Source organism: Palaemon carinicauda, chromosome 40, assembly GCF_036898095.1.
Source record: "Palaemon carinicauda isolate YSFRI2023 chromosome 40, ASM3689809v2, whole genome shotgun sequence".
NCBI lineage: Eukaryota > Metazoa > Arthropoda > Malacostraca > Decapoda > Palaemonidae > Palaemon > Palaemon carinicauda.
Window position 1 is genome coordinate 65,401,030 of NC_090764.1, and position 24,340 is coordinate 65,425,369.

The window sequence follows — 24,340 nt, forward strand, 5'->3', positions numbered from 1 at the left end:
TATTATGAGATATTAAAAGATGATCCCTCTCCTTTGCCTTTATATTTGAAATTTTTTTGGCTTTAACTCTCAATATCACTCTTGACAAATTGACAGGACAGTCGGTGACTCGGCGGCAGAGGCCACAAACTTGGAACAGATTGCAAAGAATTCTTTGTAAGCCTCTTCCTGGATCAACTACTGGTCTGGTTTGTTAGGCTTTCTCATCGCCGATGAGGATTTGGCCAATTCAGAAAAGCGGAAAGCAATAAACACCCCTCTTGCTTTCCGGAGTGAGGGTCATTGAGTTCCTTTCCCATAATCTGGCCAACCAGTGGACGAACTGGATTTAGAGAAGGCATGACTCTGTTATCTCATGATCCCCAAGGCAATTGCTGAAGAGAGGCACTCAAGTTACACAACTCGTTGGTGGAGCACTGGAGGAAGACGAGTCATGACTCCCTCCTCCATAGGGCAGTGACATCTTACCCTTACTCTTCGGCACCGAGATTGTCCCCCACCAACTGACAAGTAAGTCCTGAAGTAGCCCTTTCATGGCAAGGTTCTTTGGGATAGAGGTGGAATACATGGTCGTTCTCGCTATGGGCCCATTCATCCTGGCAATCCACTGGTGGGAGGATGCCTGAAGCACAGGTTGCAGAGATGGGAGTTCCATGGGGCCAAACCTTGGACGGTCTCCAACCTCTGTGCAGGGTACCACGTTCCATTCATTCTCTCTCCCCTTCGTTGACTCATCCAGTGATGTCTTGTTTCTAAGTGAAGGGATCAGCGAAACATCTCACCCTTCAGGCGTTAGTCCAACTGGAGAAAGATTCTCTCCAAGAGCTCCTAGATGGATCCCAAAGCTTCTATAGTCAACTCTTTCTTGTAGAGAAGGCGTCTGGAGACCGATCATCGACCTCTCTGCCCTGAACGGGTTTGGTCTGCAAACCCAGTTCAAAATGGAGACAGCCAATATGTTAAGACAGGCTGTCAGACCTATCAATTTCATGATAACACTGGATCTCAAAGATGCATACTTCTAGATCCCAATCCATCCATTGTTAAACAAGTACCTAAAATTCATCCTTCACCAGAAAATATACCAGTTCAAGGTGCTGTGCTTCGACCTGTCTACAACATCCCAAGTGTTAAATCTAGTTTCAACCTGGAGTCATGACACCAACGGCATTTGTCTATTAAGCTATCTAGATGACTGGCTGATTCTATGATTCTAGCAGCACCGGTGGAGACCCTTCTCCCCCAAGACAGGCTCCTCTCATTTTGTCACGATCTGGGAATCGTAATAAATCATGAGAAGTCTTCTCTGCAACCATCTTAAAACCTGGTATATCTCTGGATGCAAATAAACACCCAATTAGACAAAGTTTTTCCATCCCAAGACAGAATAGAGACTAATGGCAGTGGCAAGTCCCTTCCTGAAGTGAAGCAAGTCTCGCTACAAGCACACCTATGGCTATGCTTGTTAGGGCACCTAACCTCCCTGGAATTTCTGGTATACAACGACTGATTACGTATTCGTTCTTTCCATTGGCAACTGAAAAATATTGATCTCAGCACAGGAATCCTCCAGACTTTTAAGTTTTGATAGCCTCAGAGCAAAAGAGAGACCTGAGTTGGTGGGTAGACAATACTAACCTCCTAGGGGAGTAGATCTTCTCTCTCTTCCCCAAGATTTGAGGCTCTTCACGGATTCATCAAGAACAGTGGGGAGCCTCATAAAACTCCTAGAAATGAGGGCAGCATTCCTGGTTCTTAAGCACTTCCAAGAAGACACTAAGTAATGTTGATGAGTGACATCATGACGGTAGTGGCTTATCTAAATAAACGAGATACTTTTTCACATCAGCTATGTCATCTGGCTATGGAAAGACTGGGATGGATGGGAGACAACTCGATCACCCAGTCAGCCTGTTTCATTCCGAGCAAGAAAACCATCCTTGCCAAAAATCTGAGCAAGAAAACCTGTATAGTTGGTTTCAAGTGGTCTTTGCTTCCTCGGATAGCCAACAGTCTTAATTTTGTGGGTTTTGCCAATGATAGACGTACCTGAAACAGAAGCTTCTGGCTTACTGATTGCCAGTACTGTACTGTATCCCCAGACAGCTCTCCAAGATGCCTTTCAACATCCGTGGGACAACCTTGACGTCTACGCGTTCCCCCCTTCTGTCTGATAAGGAGACTTATTAAAAAGGCAAGGGCATTGCAGGACCTCTCATTCCCTGATAGCTGCTCAGAATGGTACTCGGACCTTCTACTTATGCTCACAAAGGTACCAAGACAGCTTTCCCAGTCTCTTCAAACAACCTCACATAGAGACCATACCACAAAGCAGTCGCTTCCCTACGATTTAATGCCTGGGGGTTATCCAGCATCTTGTGTAAAGAGCCTTTTTTCAAGCACTGGTGAAAAGGAGAACTGGGTATCTCTGTAAGTGGTCTATCTCCATTAATCAGGCAAAGTGGGCTGCCTTCTGTGATTGATGTTGCGGAAGGAATCTTGCTTCTCTTGATGCCACTATTCCAATGATAGTGGTGTTCTTATTGTACTACAGGGAGGGAAAACTGCTTGGTCTCAGTGGTGAAAGGCTACCGCATGGACTTGAGCCTTGTCTTTAGGCTGAATGGAATTAACATTTCCTCCTCGACGGAATTGTCTGTCATACAAAATTTTGAGCTTACCTGTCCCCAATCGGGAGTAGACCACCTCCTTGGAATGTAGTTCATGTACTACAATCCCTTATGAATCGCTATGTCAGTTCTCAGTTCGTGACTTGACTCTCAAGGCTGGTTTCCTCCTCTCCTTGGCCTGATCTTTCCTACCACATTGCCCATTCAAGGGGATGGGGACAAGTAACGCTCGAGCTCAACTTCGTCACTGAGTTCGTTGCTAAGACTCGAAATTCGGATGTAGTGGGCCCTATGTTTGGGCCCTTCCGGATATTGAGTCTCAGTCATGTAACCAATGATCATGATCAACTGTTACTGTGTCCTGTCAGAGTGATAAGGTGCTATCTCAAATGAACTCCTGGAGCTTGCCAACATATCAACCAACTATTTGTCAGCACAGTCTGGGTCAAAAGAAGTCACTAAAAATATGATCTCAACTTGGATTCACCTGGTCATTGAACGACGAGCGTTGAATCTTGACTCTCCCCCAAGAGAGCGCAGACTCGGTGCTCGCAATGATAGGGGAGTTGGTACATCCCTGGTATATAAAAAAGAACTTCTCTGTGGGGCAAATCCTATAAGCAGGTGTCTGATCATGTAAAAACACCTTCACAGCCTACTAACTGCAAGATGTAACCCACAGGAGCCTGGATACATTCTTCATAGGTCCTGTGGTGGCAGCACAACAGGTGGTGTAAGCTACTTTAGCTCCCTTACAGGACAAGTAGCAGTCGGTCGAGGGCCGACGTTACCTGGTGTTATTCTGGGATGAATGGACAGAGAGATTTGCCTTTTCTTCCTTAATCTTTCCCTCTCTTAGGGAACAGCAGCTGGAGAACTGCAAGTAGCCCTACCTCTGACTGGAGGTAACACTAATTTCACTTGTGTAGCCTGAAATATGTTACTGTATTTATTTTGTTATGTCCCCGTCCTCCCTACGAGGGGGAGTTAGGCAATGTCTAGGTTAAGTAAAAGTAGTGCCATCCACTCCAATATCCTTACCTGGTCAGGTCACATTTGCTTAAGTTTCCAAGAGTTAGCGAGGGTACCCCTCTTATGTTCATATGAGCTCAGGGTCGCACCCCAGATAAAGTTCCCAGCAAGTTGGGTTTTTGGACTTCCACCCACCTAAGGTTGGGTCTCCTTAGTAAAGAGTGAAAATATCTATGAATCTAAGGAGGGTAGTGAAATGTTTTGTTTGGTGTGTGCTGTTGTATGGCTGTGTAACTGGGACCTTGAGGAAAGCAAACGAGGTAAGGTTACAGGCTGCAGCAATGTGGTTTTGGAGAAGAATGCTAAAAATATCAAGGACTGAGAAGAAAACTAATGAGGTATTGGAGAGAATGCAAGTTGAAAGAGAGCTTTTAGCTTCAGTGAGAGGTAGGTAAATGTGGTGTGTGGGTCACATGGTGAGAAGACAGGAATTAGATCATCTCTCTCTCACTGGTAAAATCAATGGAAGGAGGCCGAAAGGAAGAACTAAACAAAAATATATGGATGGATTGGTGAGAATAACTGGAGAAAGAATATTTGCAGTTGGGTTGCTTCAGAGAGCCGGAAATAGAGAGGAATGGCGAGCCATGATTGCTGACATCCTTGGGGATATGGCACCTGGATGACGTTTTTATATTGAACAGGCTGATATAAGTCTCTTCACAATTTATATATGACAAATTATTTTAACATTGTTGTTATTGATCTTAAGATATTTCATATATTTTATTTCTTATTCTTCATTTAGTTTATTTATTTCCTTTTCTTGTTGGGCTATTTGGAGCTTTTCCAACCAGGGTTGTAGCTTTGCTGCTAATAATAATAATAATAATAATAATAATAAAAATACAGCCTGTAATAGACTAATAGTGTATCAGTCATTGTCTGGGTGCTCTAAATTGGCCATAGTGCTATGGTAAACCTGCAGGGGAGAAAACTACCCCACCACCATTATTGCTCAGTTCTTCATTGCATCCTGCAAAACTCCCACTGCATCAAATTTCCAGGCTATTCGGGATGCAGAGTTCAGGGCTTACTAGTTGTGATACTCGAAATAAAAATTTTCTTCACCATAGGACTGAAAGGACTAAGCAGATGGTTTATAGTTTCCTGGAATTCATTTAAATTCTATCTGCCAGCATTGCAAAGACTTTTTGGGCATAAGTGAGGATATTTGTTGAATTAAATTGTTGGTCTAAGAATACTTGTAATAAAAAATAAAAGGAAAACTAATGCAGTTGAATTTAATGAGCATGTTATTTATTTGGCCTCAAAGATATAGGAATTGGAGTACCTGTATATGGTACTTGTCTTTCTCCCATTTCACTTTAGAATTAGATACTCAAGATTACATGCTAAATCAATGGTAACATAAAAAGAGAAGCTACCTGTAATAATACCCACCTTTGAATTCAAATCCCAAATGATCGCTAATCGAAATAAAATTCCTGTTTTTAATAAGGTTAATTATGTATTAAAATCAAGAGTTCACTTTAAATGACAATACTGAAAACAGATACTAACCAATTACAAGTAGATTTCATTGTCTACTCTGCTGAGGGGAAATTCTGGATTAACATATTGCCTATTCGTCTGCGGAGTAGAGCATACTTGTCTTTAATTTGACAGCGATACTCCTCCTCCTCACGATCCAAAATGCGCAAAAAGTTGCTCAACTCTGGCAAACTGAAAGCTTCCCACTGAAATAAACACATGAAAATTAAGACCATTCAAAATGATTCTCTTATAACAATTTCAGCAAATTATAAATTAGGTATAAAGTGTAATGCAAGTACAGTATGATGGTCAAGTCAGTTAATTATAAAAACTACAGAGAATATAGGTAAGACAGGAAACTCTATTTTACCCGATACATATATTTACGTAATCAGTAAAACCAATGAAAACACAGTACTATAAGCACTACATAACACTAAAGTTTCAAGAACAATAACAAAAAGTAAAACCATTCCGTACTGTACTGAGTAGAAAAAAAAATATTGAGTTGGATTGGTCATCATGATATATGAATTGTTTGTTGATTATACTTCACATTACCACATGCAATTTATTGGCAAATATAAAAGTAGACATATTCAATGCAAGAAAATCACAAACACGGACAAAAGAGAAGGAATAATGCATAAATATAGTTAACCATTACGGTAACTCTTAGACAAGTCTAGTCTTGCTTTCAAATCTTGCCTAAACTTTGCAAACAATTTCTGGTTCAATAAGATCTAGTCAAGCCTCCAATCCAGCCTATAAAGTCACACTTTGCCATACTGTAAGACCAATAAAATACTGTACTAAAAGGGAAGTAGGTTTTCTAGTGTCAAGAGCTTTTAAACTCCTTTTCATCTATGTATGACAATTAAATAGCTCCAAGGAATAAATGAGAACAATAGAGGTACTTTCCCTATGACTGGGTAATGCATGTAATTTTCAACACTAGTCTGAAGAATTTTCTTTCAAAAGCACCTTTAGTGAAAAACAACATAGTAAAAGATGCTTTTGTATATGAAGGCCCTTTAGTAAAAGGTCAACCAATTTACTGGTTCATAAAACCATTACCTAAAAGTATGTATCAAGTGATATAAAGTGTATATATGAATAAAACCATACAACTGATACCACACAGATAGTATTGAAAATTATTAATTCTAAAAGCTCAATAATGCTTTAAAGATATAGCAAGATCCTTTCAAACACACCTATTGCAATACTGATAATAAAGAGGTCCCCGAATTTCTTTTACCCTGACATCATACTACTGTACTCCAAATGTTAAACCCATTAAAGAAAAAGAATAGAATCTGCAACTTTCTTCCGACTTCACTAGTAGAGAGACATTTGATTTATCACTCACTATATTGTAATGATAGAGAAATAACTTGTGGGTGACATAGGCAAGAACGATTTAATGGAAATTTTTTTGGGCTCAAGCCATGACGTCCTGATGGAAGGTTCCTTCAGTAGCTTCCTTGGGTATATTTAACTACAGGGATATTCCCAGAGAATTAAACTAGAGGTTATCACAGAATTCTAACTTCTGGTGCGAGTACCCTAAGGGTTTCCCTCTAGGAAATCGTATATCAACAGGGGACGTATGTATTAACACGCCACATAGCTATCTGCACCCCATATAGAGTTAACACTTCGATATGGAAAGGTGGAGAATAACTGGGGAGCCGTTCCACAGTTACACTCGTCCGTGGCTGCTTTTGGTACTCGAAACATAAACAAACGGGCGCCATTGCTATATGACGTCACGTCCGTCCCCATCCTTCAGCCTGTAGCCCCTTGCTTTGGTCGGATTTCCCTTTGTGCGATTTTCATCGACTTACATCGCCGTTATGTCGTTACCTTCAGCCTCGCCTTCTTCTGGAAAGTTGAGTACCAGGTCCCAGTATTGTTTAATTAGGCTCTAGCCGTAAAGTAACTTCTACTTTTCGTAAAATATTGTGTTTTGTGGCGGAGCTGTGCCGATCCCGGACGCGCCATTTTATGGCGTCGCTGTTCTATTACATGCCTTATTTAGTTAGCCAGAACAGCCTTATCCGGTCTCTCAACTAATTTATATTATTAGTTATTTAGTCTTCATAGCTAGGAATTACTTATATCGTGTTTTAGCGCTCATCTATTCGGTCGTCGTTCGACCCCATACTAGATCGTTAGCTTAGCCCCTAGGCTAGATAGCCTAGTGCTTGTGTTCATGCATGATATATACCAGTGATCCTAGGTTAAGTTATGAAGATTGTGGCATTATTAAACATACTGTTAACTGTGATGTAAGTGTTTTCGCCTTCGGGGACCATATAGGGGACCGGGTTGATTGCGTATCTTTCCACCCTAACCTAAATGTAGGAACCCCTATATGCTCCCTAATCCCCTGCCTGCGGGCATTCCCTCTGTGTGGCCATGCTTTCCCTTCTATATAGGGGAATCTTGTCTACAAACAGAGTATTTATCGCTTCTCTGTCTACCCTAAGGGAATGATCCCCCCTTAGGGTTGTGACCGAGAAATAAGGAACGGCTCTGCCCTTCCTCAGTTGCACCTGGTTGGGTTACTCCTCCCTCCCTGCAACTTGCGATGTGTCTTTCAGCCTACCTAGCCTAGGAGTTAACCCTCCTTCTCTAGGTTAAGCTCTGGGAGTTGATTCTGTACTTTTATAGTTTGAGACGGTATTCCTGTACCAATCTCATTCTGGTTATCTAACCTAGGTTAGGGAGCGTTCTCCCTCTCCTTGGTGGCCGTTCTTGTACAGAGCCTCCCCTACGAAAGACCCCTCATCTTCTCCCTCCCCACCTATCCCTTTGGTATAGGCTTGCCTATACACATCTGTCCTTAGTCCTACAACTCCTCCCTTGGGTGGAGTGGTAGGGCTAACTTGTTCTCCTGCTGAGCTGGCCGCTCTGGTACACATACCCTTCATAGAGTTCTATGGGGGTAGTCGCTGGCAGCGGTCCGGCCGGCAGGGGTTTCCCCCTCTTGAGTGCCCTCTAACCCTCCCTTGGGTTACCCCAGGCACCCGGCCGACTGCCGGCCCCCTGCCGCCGGATGCTATGAGTATCTACTCCTATCATGAGTGCACTCTCTCCGGAGGGATGCCGGAGGGGTATGTGGTCTTACCCCTCCCATCCCTCCTTACCTTTCTCTCCGTCTATCATGGTGCCGGTCCCTTGCCGCCTCCACCGCCGGCGATACCGCCTTACCTCTGGTGACATTCTTTCATAAGATGCCCTCCCTCCTCTCAGACGTCAGCCTTCCGTGTGCCGGAGGCTGCCGCCTTCCGTCGGCATACAGCCGACGTCCCACCCCTCCTTTTACCTAGTAACAGCTGGCTGACCCTCCGTGCCGGCCACCTGGGTGCCGGCAGTCTAGGTATACAACCATATGCTTATCTGTCTTATGAATTGATCCAAGCTCACCAGGCCGTCAGCCGTCGGCTGCCGGAGCCGCCGCCTCCTGCCGGCGACCTGCCGCTGTGCCGGCGGTCGCCAAGATGGTATTACATTTTGGATACTCAATGTGTGTCTTGATGCCTTCCACCCTGCAGGATCGGCCTCCGGCGTTCCGTCGGTCTGCCGGCGCCCCCTGGAGACGTTAAGGGACATGTACCCCTTCTCATACCTGCCGACAATATGCCGACAGCCAACATACTGCAGCCAGATGGCTTAGCCACTTCCACATATATGTATTGTCTTACCTTTGAAATTGTGGCTGTGCTGTCTGATTGCACATTACAATATTCCAGCATACTCTGTGTGTCTTCGCGCAGCCGATTGCCGGAACCTATATCTAATACAGTGAACCCTCGTTTATCGCGGTAGATAGGTTCCAGACGTGGGCGCGATAGCTGAAAATCCGCGAAGTAGTGACATCATATTTACCTATTTATTTAACATGTATATTCGGACTTTTAAAACCTTCCCTTGTACGTAGTACTGTTAACAAACCACCCTTTAATGTACAGAACACTTAATGCATGTACTACAGCACCCTAAACTAAAACAGGCACAAATATTAAAGGCGATTTTATATCATGCGTTTCCTAAACACCTAAAAAGCACGATAAAAAATGGCAACCAATGTTTTGTTTACGTTCATCTCTGATCATAATGAAGAAACAAACTCATTTAGTGTACACATATATGTATAGGTTAGTTTTTGCATCGATTATATTGATTATACAGTACTGTATGTTGATTTTTTTATTACCAATGTTTTAGTTTACGTATTTTTCTTAGGACTTCCAAATGAAATCTTTTTCTTTATGACGCCGCCTGAAACGACGGCGTGTACGCTCAGTAAACAACCACGCTCAGAACAAACAAGGCATTTAACGCGCATGATGATAGTGATAAATAATGATACAGTACATACAGTATTTACAGTAAAAGCATTTACAAAATATGTTACCTTACAAATATAAATTATACAGTACTTGTACGTAGCAAAGCAGGAAAACAATTTACGAGAGAGAGAGAGAGAGAGAGAGAGAGAGAGAGAGAGAGAGAGAGAGAGAGAGAGAGAGAGAGAGAGAGAGAGAGATTGTTTTACGTACGTAAATGTAAATTTTAAACAAAAAAAATATGATAGGTTACAACATGTAGACTTTTAAAACCTTCCCTTTAACTTAATGCATACAGTACGTACTGTACATTACTAAACTATAAAACAGGCAGTAAGAATATTAAAGTAAAAAATAAAGATTGTTACTGTACTCACCACGAAAGAAGTTGAAGAAAAACTTGAATGGTGATGGCGATGAATTTGCTGCACAGTAGAAATGATGATGATGAAGCTGATGATGTGTTCTACTGTGCAGTCAATGATAGTATTTTACGTCTCTTCAGACGGAGGTGTCTTTTCCTGGGACACCTCTTCAACTTCTTCCTGGGAAACTTCTTCAATTTCTTCCGAAGGCGTACTAGCAGGAGGAACTGGCTCTTTTTTGCGAGGCTGGAAGAACATTGTGATCGGAAGTTGTTGCCGCTGCTTCTTTTTTCGATCCAAGAGCATCCTGTAGGGAGTCATGATGTCATCGACCTTGTTGGAGAATTGCATCGAGCGAACCATATCCTCGTCCCACTCTTGTAACATTTCTTTCGCCTCCTTGATATGGTTGTAGAACTTGGCAAGCCGTTCTAATGTTAAGCCCGTTTCTTCGACATTTTCTTGGGTCTCTTCCTGGGTACCCTCACTCTCTTCCTCACTTGCCGATTTCGTCAGGTCTTCGAGGTCTGCGTCAGTTAGGGGCTGGGAATGGCAGTCCAACAACTCGTCGACGTCTTCAGTCGTCATGTCGCCAAACCCGTCACCTCCAATTATGGCAGCCAACTGCACAAATTTCCGTATTGCAGAGTGTTGGATTTCCGACGGAGTAAATCCCTTGTCGTCGTAAACAATATCGGGCCACAGCTTCTTCCAGCTCGCATTCACGGTTGCAGGTTTCATCTCTTGAAGTGCCTTCTGAATATTCTGCAGGCACGTGGCTATGGTGTACTGCCGCCAGTACGCCTTCAAGTTGAAATCTTCATCCTCGTCATCTTGGGCAGCATCCACACACGCAACGAGGTCCGCCAAGGTATTCTTCGTGTAGAGGGCCTTGAACGCCCTGATAACCCCCTGGTCCATCGGTTGAATTAATGACGTGGTGTTGGGTGGCAGGAACTCAACCTGAACGCCCTCACGCGACAGGTCAGTTGCGTGTCCACCAGCGTTATCCATAAGGAGAAGGATCTTGAATGGCAAGCCCTTCTCTAAGAGATATTCATGGACTTGCGGGATGAAACACTGGTGGAACCAGTTGGAGGTCAGCATCTTCGTAATCCATGATTTTTGATTATGCATCCAGTACACGGGAAGGAGATTCTTATTTTTATTTTTCAAAGCGCGAGGATTTTTCGACTTATAAATAAGCCCCGGCTTTAACAAAAATCCAGCAGCATTGCCACACATCACGAGGGTAACGCGATCCTTGAATGCCTTAAAGCCAGAGGCTTTGGCTTCCTCTTTGAACAGGAAAGTTCGCGACGGCATTCTCTTCCAAAACAAGCCAGTCTCATCCATATTAAAGACTTGTTCCGGCTTGTATCCACCTTCGGCGATAATATTCTTGAACGTCTGGTTCACGTAAGTTTCAGCAGCGGCAGTGTCAGCGGAAGCAGACTCCCCATGCAGGGAAACGCTTTTCAGGGCGAAGCGTTTCTGAAACTTCGCGAACCATCCTTTGCTTGCGGAAAAACGTTTCTGAGGCTGGGAATCAGTGGATGTCCCTGGTTGAGGATCATCTGCATCATCATCATCTTCAGCATGGTTGCCGTCGTCGTCTTGAGGTTCCTTTGCAGCAAAATTCTCATATAAACTCAAAGCCTTTGTTTGGATGGTGTTCGTATCCAAGGCTATGTTCTTCTTCCGGCAGTCGGCAATCCACACAGCTAAAGCACCTTCCATGCGTACGATCGTTTTATTACGCGTTGTAACGACTTGCTTCGCTGATCTGCTAAAGGTGATTGCAGCCGTCTTTCTAATGTTCGCCTCGTCCTTTTTGATATAGCGAACGGTGGATTCGTTGATGCCAAAATGGCGGCCGGCGGCCGCGTAACTTCTACCATCTTTTAACATGTCGAGAAGCGTAACCTTCTCAGCTATCGTCATCATCCTTCGGTGGCGTTTAGGCTCACTACCAGCCTTACTAGAAGCAGAACGCTTGGGAGGCATTGTACAGTAGGATTTAACAGAAAGTTCAACAAAAAGTTCAACTTAAAACAGTCGCACACAGCACAGATTAAACTTCACAAACTTAAGAACGTCTACTCAGCGATACGCGGAAAGAGAAAGTGAACGATCCAGCCCCGCGAGAACTTTGATGCTGCGGGTAGAAGATGCGGGCAAAACACCAATCACAGGCTAGATAACAAAACTTGAGTTCTGATTCGTCATCTATCAGCGCTTGAACCAATCACAACCCGTCTTACAGTACTATGATGCGTTGGTTACTCATAGAAGATGCCCCGCGCATACTGAACGTACGTAGATTAAGTACAATACCGTAATAATAATAAATAATGATAATAATACTGTACAGTAATAATAATAATAATGATAATAATAATAACAATAATAATTTTATTAACAACAACAACAATAATAATAATAATAACAATAATAATAAAAATTTACGTACGCTATTTTACGCCTCTCTCTCTCTCTCTCTCTCTCTCTCTCTCGTACGCTTATTTGAAATGTGATTTTTGCAACAAAGAATATTATTGGATGCAGTACTGTACTACGTACGTATACATACAAAAGATTCATGGAAAAGAAGCACATCCATTACAGTACACACCATTCTAATATGGTATGACTGCATCTGATTTGCGTTTCATGTTCGATTTAATTTTACTACGTACTGAATTATCGTATGATCACATTCTCTTTTCGTGTTTTATTTCTTTCTGTGCTGAATTATATATCATATGTAATGCAATGAACAATCAGTAAGAGCAGATATTACTAATTACAGTATTAATGGAATTACAGGTAACAAAACATCGTATTTGGTTGTCTTCAGATTTCGCGGTATTTTCGAATTTTCCGGAAAATCCGCGATATGTATATATATATGGGTTATGGGAAAACCCCGCGAAGTGGTGAATCCGCGATTGTCGAACCGCGAAGTAGCGAGGGTTCACTGTAAAGGGTGTTCCCTACTCCCCTTCTAACCAGGGATGTGAGAGGTCTTAGTCCCTGCTACACCTCGCAGGCAATTTCTGCTAGAGGCTTAGCTTCTACCCACCACGGCTTATCCATATGGATTTCCGTTTTGTGGCCTTCGGCCACAAAAGAAATTGCCTACAGATAAGGTTACGGTAACCAACTGGGCGGGATTCACAAGTATGTGTCTATCTACTTCCTTTCCCGCTCTCTACTCTCAGGCATTATAATACCTTATGAATTGTTTTAATGCTTAAAAACTTGGATTAAGTTATCTTAATTTTAGAGTAATGTAAGTCATTCTTATGCCTTCCATGTACTCATGATCTCTTTCTTTTACAGGAGGAGTATATGAAGTGCGAAAGCAACTTTTGTGGAGTGAAGCGCCCGGACTTCTACGGGCACAAGGCGTGCCGGACCCACGCCCCCTGCGCCGCCAAGAGAGGCGACCTGAAATACTGGGACCCGCAGCACTGTACAGTCTGCAAGAGTCGTTTGGTCGAGGCGTTCGACGATCCTCCTTCAGCGGAGGCAAGGGACAACGCTCGAGAGAAGCTACGCAAGTGGGTGCTTGGCTTCCAGAAGAACGCCACCGGACCGTATCTCGCCAGCGAAGATTTGAGGGCCTTGCTGTTTCCAAAGGCATCTAAAGACTCCGTGGTCCCCAGTGATCAGATCCCCACCGTCCAGCTCGTGGTGGAACCTGATATCATCATGGCCCAGTCCATGCATGAGTGCCACTTGGATTCCGATAACGTGGAACGTATGTCGGAAGTGTCGGAAGAGACGGAGAAGAACCTCATGGGCGAGGAGCTCGACTATGAGGAAGATCAGGTGGAATACCCTGATTCGGAGTCTGAGGTCGCTCCCACTCCTACTCCCGCATCGACTCCTGCACCGTCCGAGGAACCTGTTCCTTCGACTTCCGCCACCCCGGACCCTCTTCCATCAGGCACTCAGGAGGTCTTCAAGATGCTTGAAGCCCTCATGGAAAGAAAACTAAGTGAGACCCATGAGCAATTCCGGTCTACCCTAGTGAGTTTTAAACAACCGAAACGGATTTCGGTTAAGGACCTCCCCTCTTGCTCGGATACTAACCCATGGAGATATGCCGAGCATATGCCGATCACAACTGGTAAGATCTTCATCAGTGAGAAGGTCAGCTCGATCTTGTTGGAAGAAGTGTAATTCTTCCCGAACTTCAAGGCTTATCCGGACTGTTACGTCCGGCTCAGGTCCGAACCAGCCTCAAAGGAAGAGACCGAACCGAAGGAAGTAATCGTGTTCGATCTCGCGAAGGCCCAGGCTATGCTAGCCAGTGCGGTGAAGAGTAGGGGTTTCACCAACTCCAAGATGCCGGCGCTCAGTAAGAAGCACCCAACCTTCGTTGCGCCGAATGCTGCGACCTTCCCCTTTATAGAAAAGGCCTTCACAGCGGTCTTGAAAGCAGTGGAGGAAGGGAAACCTTGCCCTGTACTGGAGGAGTGCAGACCCTTCTCCCTTACCGTCCCTCCCGATGATAGGCACTGGAAAGACGTCCAGTCAACCTTCACGGTGGGGAAGTTAGAGCCTGACGTAGCCGGTCGTCAGTTCAATGAGGACCTCCCAAGGCTAAATGATCACCTCCTTCGTAGGGAACAGGATACGAAGGAGAGGCTTGCCGCATCGCTGTCCCTCCAGGTACAGCTCGAACTCATGGCCGGGGACACTAGAGTCCCGGACTTCTACATGGTCCTAGCCAAAACACATTTGGCAACGGTGACTAAGGACCTGTACAGCTTCACTAAGGCTCGCAGAGCCTGTCGTGAATTCGTGTTTGCCAGCGCGACGGTAAAGCACGCCCCGGAGGCTGATTTCCTCCAATATCTGGGGTAAATATCTCTTTCCCTCCTCCCTGGTGAAAGAGATTGCTGACAAGGCCGCCACGGAGAACAGGAACCTTCTCCACAAGTGGGGCATGTCGAGAAAAAGGAAATCCTCTCAGGACGATGGCCCTCAACCTAAGAGGAAGTCCCAGAAACCGAAACCCCAGCAACGTCAACAGAGACGGCAGTTTCCGGGTTCTGCTACTCCCCAAGTGGCAGCACAGCCACAGCAGACCTTTCAGTTGGTCCCCCAGCCGGTGGTGTCGCAGTCACCGGTCTTTACCCCTGCATTTGAGCAACATGCTACTACCTTTCGTCCCAGAGGTAGGGGCTCAAGCAGAGGTTCCGGCAGAGATTCGTCTCGCCGCCCCTCCAGAGGCAGAGGAGGAAGGGGAGCTAGCGGCCGAGGTGGCAAACCCTCGGGACACCAGAAGCAATGAAGTGCTTCTGGTGGGAGGAAGACTCCGCCAATTCCAGGATTGTTGGACCTTTGATCCCTGGGCACACAGCATCGTCAAGAAGGGACTAGGCTGGAGCTGGACGCAACCACCCCCAGCCTTCCAGCAATTCTCCCAACAGTCAACCCCAGCCTTCCAGCAATTCTTCCAACAGTCAACCCCCCTCCTGGAAGAATACGTCCTAGAACTCTTGAACAAGAAGGTGATCAGGAGGGTAAAGTCAACCAGGTTCCAAGGGAGACTATTTTGCGTTCCCAAGAAGGACTCCGACAAACTCAGAGTCATTCTAGACTTATCCCCTCTCAACAAGTTCATTGCGAACAGCAAGTTCAAGATGCTGACTCTCCAACAAATAAGGACCTTTCTGCCTCAAGGGGCCTACACAGTCTCCATAGACCTGGCGGATGCCTACTGGCACGTTCCAATGAATCATCACGCTTCCTCCTACCTAGGATTTCGACTCCAAAGGAAAAGTTACGCCTTCAGGGCCATGCCCTTCGGGCTCAACATGGCTCCACGGATCTTCACCAAGCTGGCAGACGCCATCGTCCAACAGCTCCGCCTTCGCGGCGTCCAAGTGATGGCTTACCTAGACGACTGGCTGGTCTGGGCGACATCGCCCGAAAATTGTGTAAGAGCCTGCAACAAAGTCACCCAGTTCCTAGAACATCTGGGATTCAAGATAAACGCCGAGAAATCTTGCCTCTCTCCAGTTCAGAAGTTCCAATGGTTGGGAATCCATTGGGATCTTCAGTCACACCGCCTTTCCATCCCGCAGAAGAAAAGGAAGGAAATAGCAGGGTCTGTCACAAGACTGCTGAAATCCAAACGGATCTCAAGACGACAGCAGGAACAAGTTCTAGGCTCTCTACAGTTCGCCTCTGTGACAAACCCAGTGCTTCGCGCACAGCTAAAGGATGCCGCGGGAGTCTGGAGACGTTCCGCATCCATCGCTCGAAGAGACCTCAAGAGACGGCTTCCAAACAGACTTCGCTTACTATTAAAGCCGTGGTCGGAAGCAAAGGCCCTGAAAAGGTCCATTCCTCTTCAACACCCGCCTCCATCGATCAACATCCACACGGACGCTTCACTGGAGGATTGGGGAGGTCACTCCCACCAACGACAGGTTCAGGGAACATGGTCTCCCCTATTCAAGACGTTTCACATCAACATCTTGGAGGCCATGGCGGTTCTTTTCACCCTGAAGAAACTCTCACCGCCTCCCTCGATCCACATCCGTCTGACTCTGGACAACTCGGTGGTAGTCAGATGTCTCAATCGTCAGGGCTCGAGATCGCCCCAGATAAATCAGGTACTTCTTCCGATCTTTCGTCTGGCAGAAAAGAAGAAATGGCACCTGTCTGCAGTTCACCTACAAGGATTCCGCAACGTGACGGCGGACGCTCTATCACGGACAAGCCCAATAGAGTCGGAATGGTCCCTAGACGCAAGATCATTCTCCTTCATCTCTCACCAAGTCCCGGAACTTCAGATCGATCTCTTCGCAACGAGCAACAACAATCAACTTCCTCGATATGTGGCCCCGTACGAGGACCCCAAGCAGAAGCAGTGGATGCCATGTCACTGGATTGGAACAGATGGTCCAGGATATACCTGTTCCCTCCCCCCAACCTTCTGCTGAAAGTCCTCTCCAAACTGAGAACCTTCAAAGGGACAGCGGCCCTAGTGGCTCCCAAGTGGCCCCGGAGCAATTGGTACCCTCTGGTCCTGGAGCTGCAGCCCACGCTGATCCCCCTCCCGGGCCCAGTTCTCTCTCAACAAGTACAGAAGTCGACTGTCTTCGCTTCATCACTGAAAGTCAGGGACTTTCATCTCATGATTTTCTCTCCTTGGCCACAAAGAAAAGGTTTGGGATCTCGAAGAAAAGTCTAGACTTTCTCGAGGAATACAAGACCGAATCCACACGACGGCAATACGAATCTTCCTGGAAAAAGTGGGTCTCGTTCGTCAAAGCAAAAAATCCTACGGAAATCACCATTGATTTTTGCATGTCCTTCTTCATTCACCTTCATGAACAAGGCTTAGCAGCCAACACGATTTCCACCTGCAAATCGGCTTTGACTAGACCACTACTGTACGCTTTCCAGATTGATCTGTCCAGCGATATCTTCAATAAACTACCAAAGGCATGCGCTAGACTACGCCCAGCACCTCCGCCAAAACCTATCTCCTGGTCCCTGGACAAGGTGCTTCATTTTGCCTTTAACCTGGACAACGATTCGTGCCCTCTAAAAGACCTGACTCAAAAAGTTATCTTCCTTTTTGCTCTCGCCTCGGGAGCCCGAGTCAGCGAAATAGTGGCATTGTCAAGAGACGAGGGTCATATCCTGTTCACAGATACAGGAGAACTTACCCTCTTCCCTGATCCGACATTTCTCGCAAAGAATGAATTACCCACCAAGAGATGGGGCCCTTGGAGAATCTGCCCCCTGAAGGAAGATGTCTCTCTATGCCCAGTGGAGAGTCTTAAGGTCTATCTTCGAAGAACTTCAGACTTCGGTGGAGGTCAACTCTTCAAAGGAGAAACATCGGGTAGTGACCTGTCACTGAAACTTCTAAGAGCGAAAATCACCTACTTCATTCGCAGAGCGGATTCTGACAGTACACCCGCAGGTCATGATCCTAGAAAAGTCGCGTCTTCTCTGAATTTCTTCCAGAGCATGGATTTCGAAAGCCTCAAGAGCTTCACAGGGTGGAAATCGTTGCGCGTTTTCTTCAAGCACTACGCGAAGCAAGTGCATGAAGTTAAACATTTCGTGGTAGCCGCAGGTAGTGTTATGAAACCTGCCGTTTAACTCTGCATAGAACAGCGAGTTACTTGGGACTTTAACTCTACGGGTGCCTGTGTTGACCCTTGTGTGATACATAGTGATTTCATGGACACTTAGTGTTTCTAATAGACTGTTCTTATCAAGGTGAAATGTCATAGACTTCACATGAGTGCCACATGCTCTAGGGCATGATGTGTTTTTCTTTGAAAAAGACTGCCGTTCCACCGGAACTTGTGTTTCTAAAAGTGAAATTTCTTTCAGATTCAAGATTGAAGTCTTTTATTTTCTATGTACATTATTCTTTATTATTGTAAATTAACTTTACACTTTTTATTGCAATTGTTATCACTATAATCTGCAATCTATGAAATAAAATGTCTATTTTATTACATGTGCGTCTCTCTCCGCTCCTATTATTATTATGAAATACATGATTGTCATAGTTTCATTTAACCCCTTCCCTTTGGAATGAGAAGTATAATATAAATTTACCTGTATTATATACTCACTCATGCTGTGTAATATTCCTACTTGAATACTTACCTTCGTCCTGCCTTCGAGACCAGATTGATCTCTCCTCCAAGGAGTGTAGTGATTAATTATCACTTGCCTATGCTTGAGAATATTCCTACCCGAATATTAACCTTCTGTCTTGTCTCCGAGTCCTGCACGAACTCTCCGCAGGGTGAGTAGCCCTTCAATGATCACTTCGGATTTTGGTATGATCCGCCGGGACTTCTCTGCCAGGGGGGCAGGAAGCTGGATCCCCACGGAAACTCTAGCGAGGACACATTACATACCTCTATTCGGAGCCCTTGGCACTTGCTTAAAAGGGGAAATTTTCCACGATACATTAATTCTCTGGTACACTTCCATCAGGACGTCATGGCTTGAGCCCAAAAAACGGATTTTGAGCGAAGCGAAAAATCTATTTTTGGGTGAGATAGCCATGACGTCCTGATGGACCCTCCCGTCTATTCTAGTTCAGCCATTCAGGCCCCGCCCTGTCCTGCTGTATCATGGAGATTAGCAAGGAGCTGACTTCAGGATGAGGACGGACGTGACGTCATTTAGCAATGGCGCCCGTTTGTTTACGTTTCGAGTACCAAAAGCAGCCACGGACGAGTGTAACTGTGGAACGGCTCCCCAGTTATTCTCCACCTTTCCATATCGAAGTGTTAACTCTATATGGGGTTCAGATAGCTATGTGGCGTGTTGATACATACGTCCCCTGTTGATATACGATATCCTAGAGGGAAACCTTTAGGGTACTCGCACCAGAAGTTAGAATTCTGTGATAACCTTTAGTTTAATTCTCTGGGAATATCCCTGTAGTTAAATATACCCAAGGAAGCTACTGAAGGAACCTTCCATCAGGACGTCATGGCTATCTCACCCAAAAATAGATTTTTCGCTTCGCTCAAAATCCGTTTCTTTTTACCCATTTTCAGTTTCAAGTTTAATGAAAAAATTGTATTAATAAAAATAAAGCAAAAAGTGTTGCAGCTTATCAATAAAGATTCACGGTAAATTATCTGGAGAGCAAAAAATAAACTTTAAAATCCTTACATATATGAATGATTCTGTTATGCATTCAAAAAGGGGAAAACCATTATGGTTTTTTTCTGCCGCTCTTCAAGTAACTTATTTTACATGTTTAGCATGAGACAGATTCTGTAAGATATGAAAAGCCTCTCTGAAAAGGAGGACTTACTGTTCTGAAATTACTGAAGACTTCTTTGAGAATTAAAATGTATTGTGGGCCAACAATTGACTTTTAATCTAATATTACCAATTGACATCTATTGTACTTGGATCAGTATGAATTATATGTACCAATAGGTGCTTTGGAAAAGGACAGTCAGATGACACCAACTCCTTTTTTTTGCTATTTATTGAATGATTTTAGGTGATTAAAACACAATTGCATGCAGTTCATGCTATAACTACCCTACTTACTTCAAACACTTTTCTTTACCTGACAACAAGAAAATAACATCTGGAGTGATAATCTACCTTATACTAAATTCTATTACAGATTTTCATCATATTATTTACAAATACTTTTTTTTTTTTTTTTTTTTTTTTTTTTTTTTTTTTTTTTTTTTTTTTTTTTTTTTTTTTTTACCTCCCAGAAGCCTAGAACTTTCCACATTACCTCTCACTTACTAATATATTTTAATTGTCACTGGTGATTGCCTTTCTCAGTCTACTTTATCTCCTAAAAAGGCATTACCTTCTCTGCTTCACTTTTTCCTTGAAAAGATCGTAAGCTTGCAGAATATTTCATATCCAATGCTCAAAGAGATACTGAATCTTTAAATCAGTTATCAATTAGATTGGGGTAGAGAGTAATTTCTAACCTGATGACACACAAAACTTATCCAACAAGTCACATCTACTACTACTGTATTGCCTTTTTGCCCAAGTAACAATTTTAATGTGTAAGTCCGTGATTAATTTATTATGATTATATACCCCTGTACAGTATTAGCTGATGACATACTCTCATAAAAAAACTGGTGTCTGTTTAATCTAAGCAACAATTTGGTTACATAAGTCGGTGGCTGCTTAATATGCTCATCTAGAAATTTGTTACTTTAAAACAAAGTTTATGTTCTGTAATTACAAATGTTTTTCTTATGCTGAGGTCCCTACGCCCCTCTCCTTATGTATATGAAGTTCATACTATTTCATGGATAGAGGCTTCATTCTAAAACTATGGAAGATGGTTACAAAATGCAGTTACCAATTCAATGATGCGGGTCCCTGTTACCAACTAGCAAATGCAATTTTCTTGTTTCCTTAACAAATGTGGACTTCAGGTCATTACTGTATAGTGAAGTAAAGGAATTTGAAATTATGAACAATTAAAAAAAAAAATCACGAACCTAAGTTAGGGTTGTAAATGAAATCTGGTAATTTTTGGTAAAGTTACTAGTGTTAATGATAATCTCTCTCATTCACACAGAATCAAATTGATATAAAACTCAAAATACTATACCTGAATATCAGCAGTGTCATTCTCTTGGAGAACTAATCTTTTGTTAGTCAGTCCTTGTGCACTCCAGTTAATTGCCAGTACAAGTGGACACTCTGAATCCCCAAGTCTTCTTAGTTTAGCTTTACAGAGACCAAAAAGAAAAAAGTTTATGTAAATTGATATTCAATAGAAACATCAGTTGTGAAGTTTTCAAAATAGAAAGCCTTTTCTGAATGTTACAGTACTAGACATTTTGGAAGAAGATATAACAATGAAAAAAACAATAAAATTCAACATTTTATGATTTTGAGTTTTTTTTTTTTTTACTGAATTCTAAACCATAAGTTATAAAAAAAAAAAAATTCAATTACCTTTGCCGGGTTGGCCTGTATCGTATGTTCGCTCATAAAGCGCAAACTTTTGGGGGTTGTCAACAACTTTGAACTTTCTAAGCAGTGCAATTATGACCTCTCTTGTTGTAGTTTTGCTTTATGAGAAAAATAACATCAAAATTAGAAAGATTCATGATTCTAAAATATAGAGCACAAATTGGTTTCTATATACAAATGGTACTTGTCCACAGTTATGATAAAGTAACATAACTTCTCTACTGTATTTGAACATTATGAGCTGCCATACCTTGTAATGTGTATTGCTTTTACAGCATCTCTTGGCATGTAAAAGGATGTTAAGGTTTTTTCCATTGTCCTATCTTCCTGAAGTATGTCATAAATAGATGGAGGTCTTGTCCCCGCCACTATATTTATGGGACGGCTGAGATTCAAGTGAACCCTTATGCAACCACGATAACTTCCATCATTTTCCTGTTGAAAGAAACTCATTACAATTTTTATGACAGCTTTATGAGTAAGAACATTAATTACTAAATGACAGTCACTATACTGTAATCCTACATAAGTTTACTGTACTGTAAACATGTCAAACCATAGGCATTCAGATTCCAGTGGGTTATGTCTTGCAGGTACTGCAGTGGCCTGTGAAGGTCATCTGACGCTTTCAAATGCCCGCTTGAAATGCCTGTACCAAAGAGTAGTTCTTTTCAAATGCTAGGGACGTACTTATGCCCCTAACATCATGAGCTCCTGTAATACCTTAAAATTTATAGCTTAAAACATCAACAACTTTGATTTGAGTATGAAACTTTTTTAATTTGGTGCAATAAGATATTTACATTATTTTCATATTCTATCCAGTAGCTCAGCAAAACTTCATAGACTGAATTTACTTAGCCCTTATGTAATATTTCAATGCACTCCTTTATCAATGTAAAAATATAACTGATAACAGATTTTGAAAAGGTTTTCTAAAAATACATATAAGTTGCACAGACATTCTACATAGGTTTACAGTACATATACAGTACTGTATGTTATTTCATGAAAAGGAAGTCATAGTTAACCCGTTTCTCGTAACATTTCTACTTACACTATATCTCAACCTTACAAATGCATTTCCTCCATTTACTAAAACTCTTGCTCACTTTCCTAAGTAATGCTTAAGCATTATTCTACTTCATAGTTCCACTCTTTATTTTGTTTCAGATTGAGTAAATAAGCTCTCATATTTTACGAAATATCACAGAATTTGCGATACTTACCTTATTCACCTCTCCTCTTAAGAGATAATCAGTAAATGATGCTCCTCCTGAAGCCTGAAGAGTCATATCAAGTTTGACTGTATATACTTGTTCTGGTTCCAACATTGTACATATACTAAGTGTTTACAAACATCTACAATACTCCAAAACCATTACTTTAACTTCAATTTCTAAATTACACTCTCACATGATAATCTACAGTTCTCTGATCCCCAAATGTCCACACTCCTAAATATGAACTGATGAAACTGGTGTGTATGTGGTCTACACAATTATCAGTTGTCACAGGATGTGGGATTTCCTGTCTTAGGTATGTTTTCGTCAACAATATTATCAAATATTTAAGCATATAACAGTAACACCTATGACTATGACTTGATCTCGTTAAAAAGCATCTCCTTAAAATATTTAATCATGCAGAACACTTTTTAATTATTCCTAATTGAAGTTCATATTACATCAAAATTTTCCTGTACTTGAAAATGAAACATCTATAATTTTTATCACTTATTTTTCATGAAACTGAAAAACGACATAAATTTTATGCCAATTGAAAGGATTTAGTATAAAAATACTCCTAGCTTTAATTTTATTATAAAAATTCCAAAAATGATTTATCAAACTATTGCTAATATAAAATAAGAAATCTGTGAAATAATAAAATAAATCACTTGAATGTACAAGGCCAGATACAGGCCAGATAAACTTATTTTCACTTCGTATATGTAACATCAAAGCTGAAGGCATGGGGAACAAACATCATTAAAGGTTTAAAGGCTGCCCCTGAGTGGCAGAGGCAAGGGACAGTGATATTGCCCTATCAAGCAAAACAATGCCCTAGAGACTGACCATATATACATATGATCAACGTCCCAGCCCCTCTTCACCCAAGGTAGGACCAAAGAGGGCCAGGCAATAACTGCTGATGACTCAGCTGATACACCTATAAGTTCCCCCAAACCCTCCCCCCTCCTTTGCTCACAAGGACGGTGAAGGTTGCAGACACCAAAAAAACTAATGAGTTTGAGCGGGACTCAAACCCAGTCTGGCATTCACCAGTCAGGGATGTTACTACATCGGCCACTACAACCTTGGGGAAGCAAATCTTTAAGCAATAAAGAATATACCCCTGAGTAGTAGTAGTGTTTAACATACAGAAAACATCTTAAAGAGGAATCTGTCTTTTTGGAATAAATGAAAAATTAACTCAATACAAAATGCAATCAAATTCATATGCAAAAGCAGCTTCATCATAATTTAAAATAATCGATGCAGTATAAGAAGAGATGTGGCTGTGTAAGTTTGATAAAGTAATGAAATAACATTTGAAGAAGAGGCAGTAAGAGGCCAAAATACACCATGGGGAGATGACCTTACAGGAGAAGTACAATGCTAGCCCCTTTAGGAAAATTATCCCCCACATTTCTTTTATGGAAATATGATGTTTCATGTTTTCACCTTAATTATTTATCTTGATTGCATGTTTTCCTTGTGATTTATTATACCTATTTACTTGAACATTGATTGATAGGTCAAAGAATACAGTTTTGAGCCTAAGTGTTCTTGAAACACTTACAGGTATGTGAATTAGGTTGACAGGTTTTTTTTTTTTACACACACCTATATACATACATACATATTTATGAGTGTGAAAAAAAACGAACCCAATTTACAACCTTATAAGCATTTCAAAAACACTTAGGCTCAAACCATACTTGGTTTGACCTATCAATCATTGT

General features: G+C 42.6%; 1 protein-coding gene across 1 annotated transcript in view; it reads right to left on the reverse strand.

The window, feature by feature from the left end:
- Nucleotides 1-24,340, reverse strand: part of LOC137631832 (uncharacterized) — a 278,258-nt gene that overhangs the window by 3,573 nt on the left and 250,345 nt on the right. Inside the window, exons 5-8 of the mRNA XM_068363838.1 lie at nucleotides 21,623-21,807; nucleotides 21,355-21,470; nucleotides 21,005-21,123; nucleotides 5,187-5,362 (exon numbers count right to left, since the gene is read on the reverse strand). Coding sequence (XP_068219939.1) covers nucleotides 5,210-5,362; nucleotides 21,005-21,123; nucleotides 21,355-21,470; nucleotides 21,623-21,807 — 573 coding nt within the window. The 3' untranslated portion in view covers nucleotides 5,187-5,209. The remainder of the gene's footprint in view (nucleotides 1-5,186; nucleotides 5,363-21,004; nucleotides 21,124-21,354; nucleotides 21,471-21,622; nucleotides 21,808-24,340) is intronic.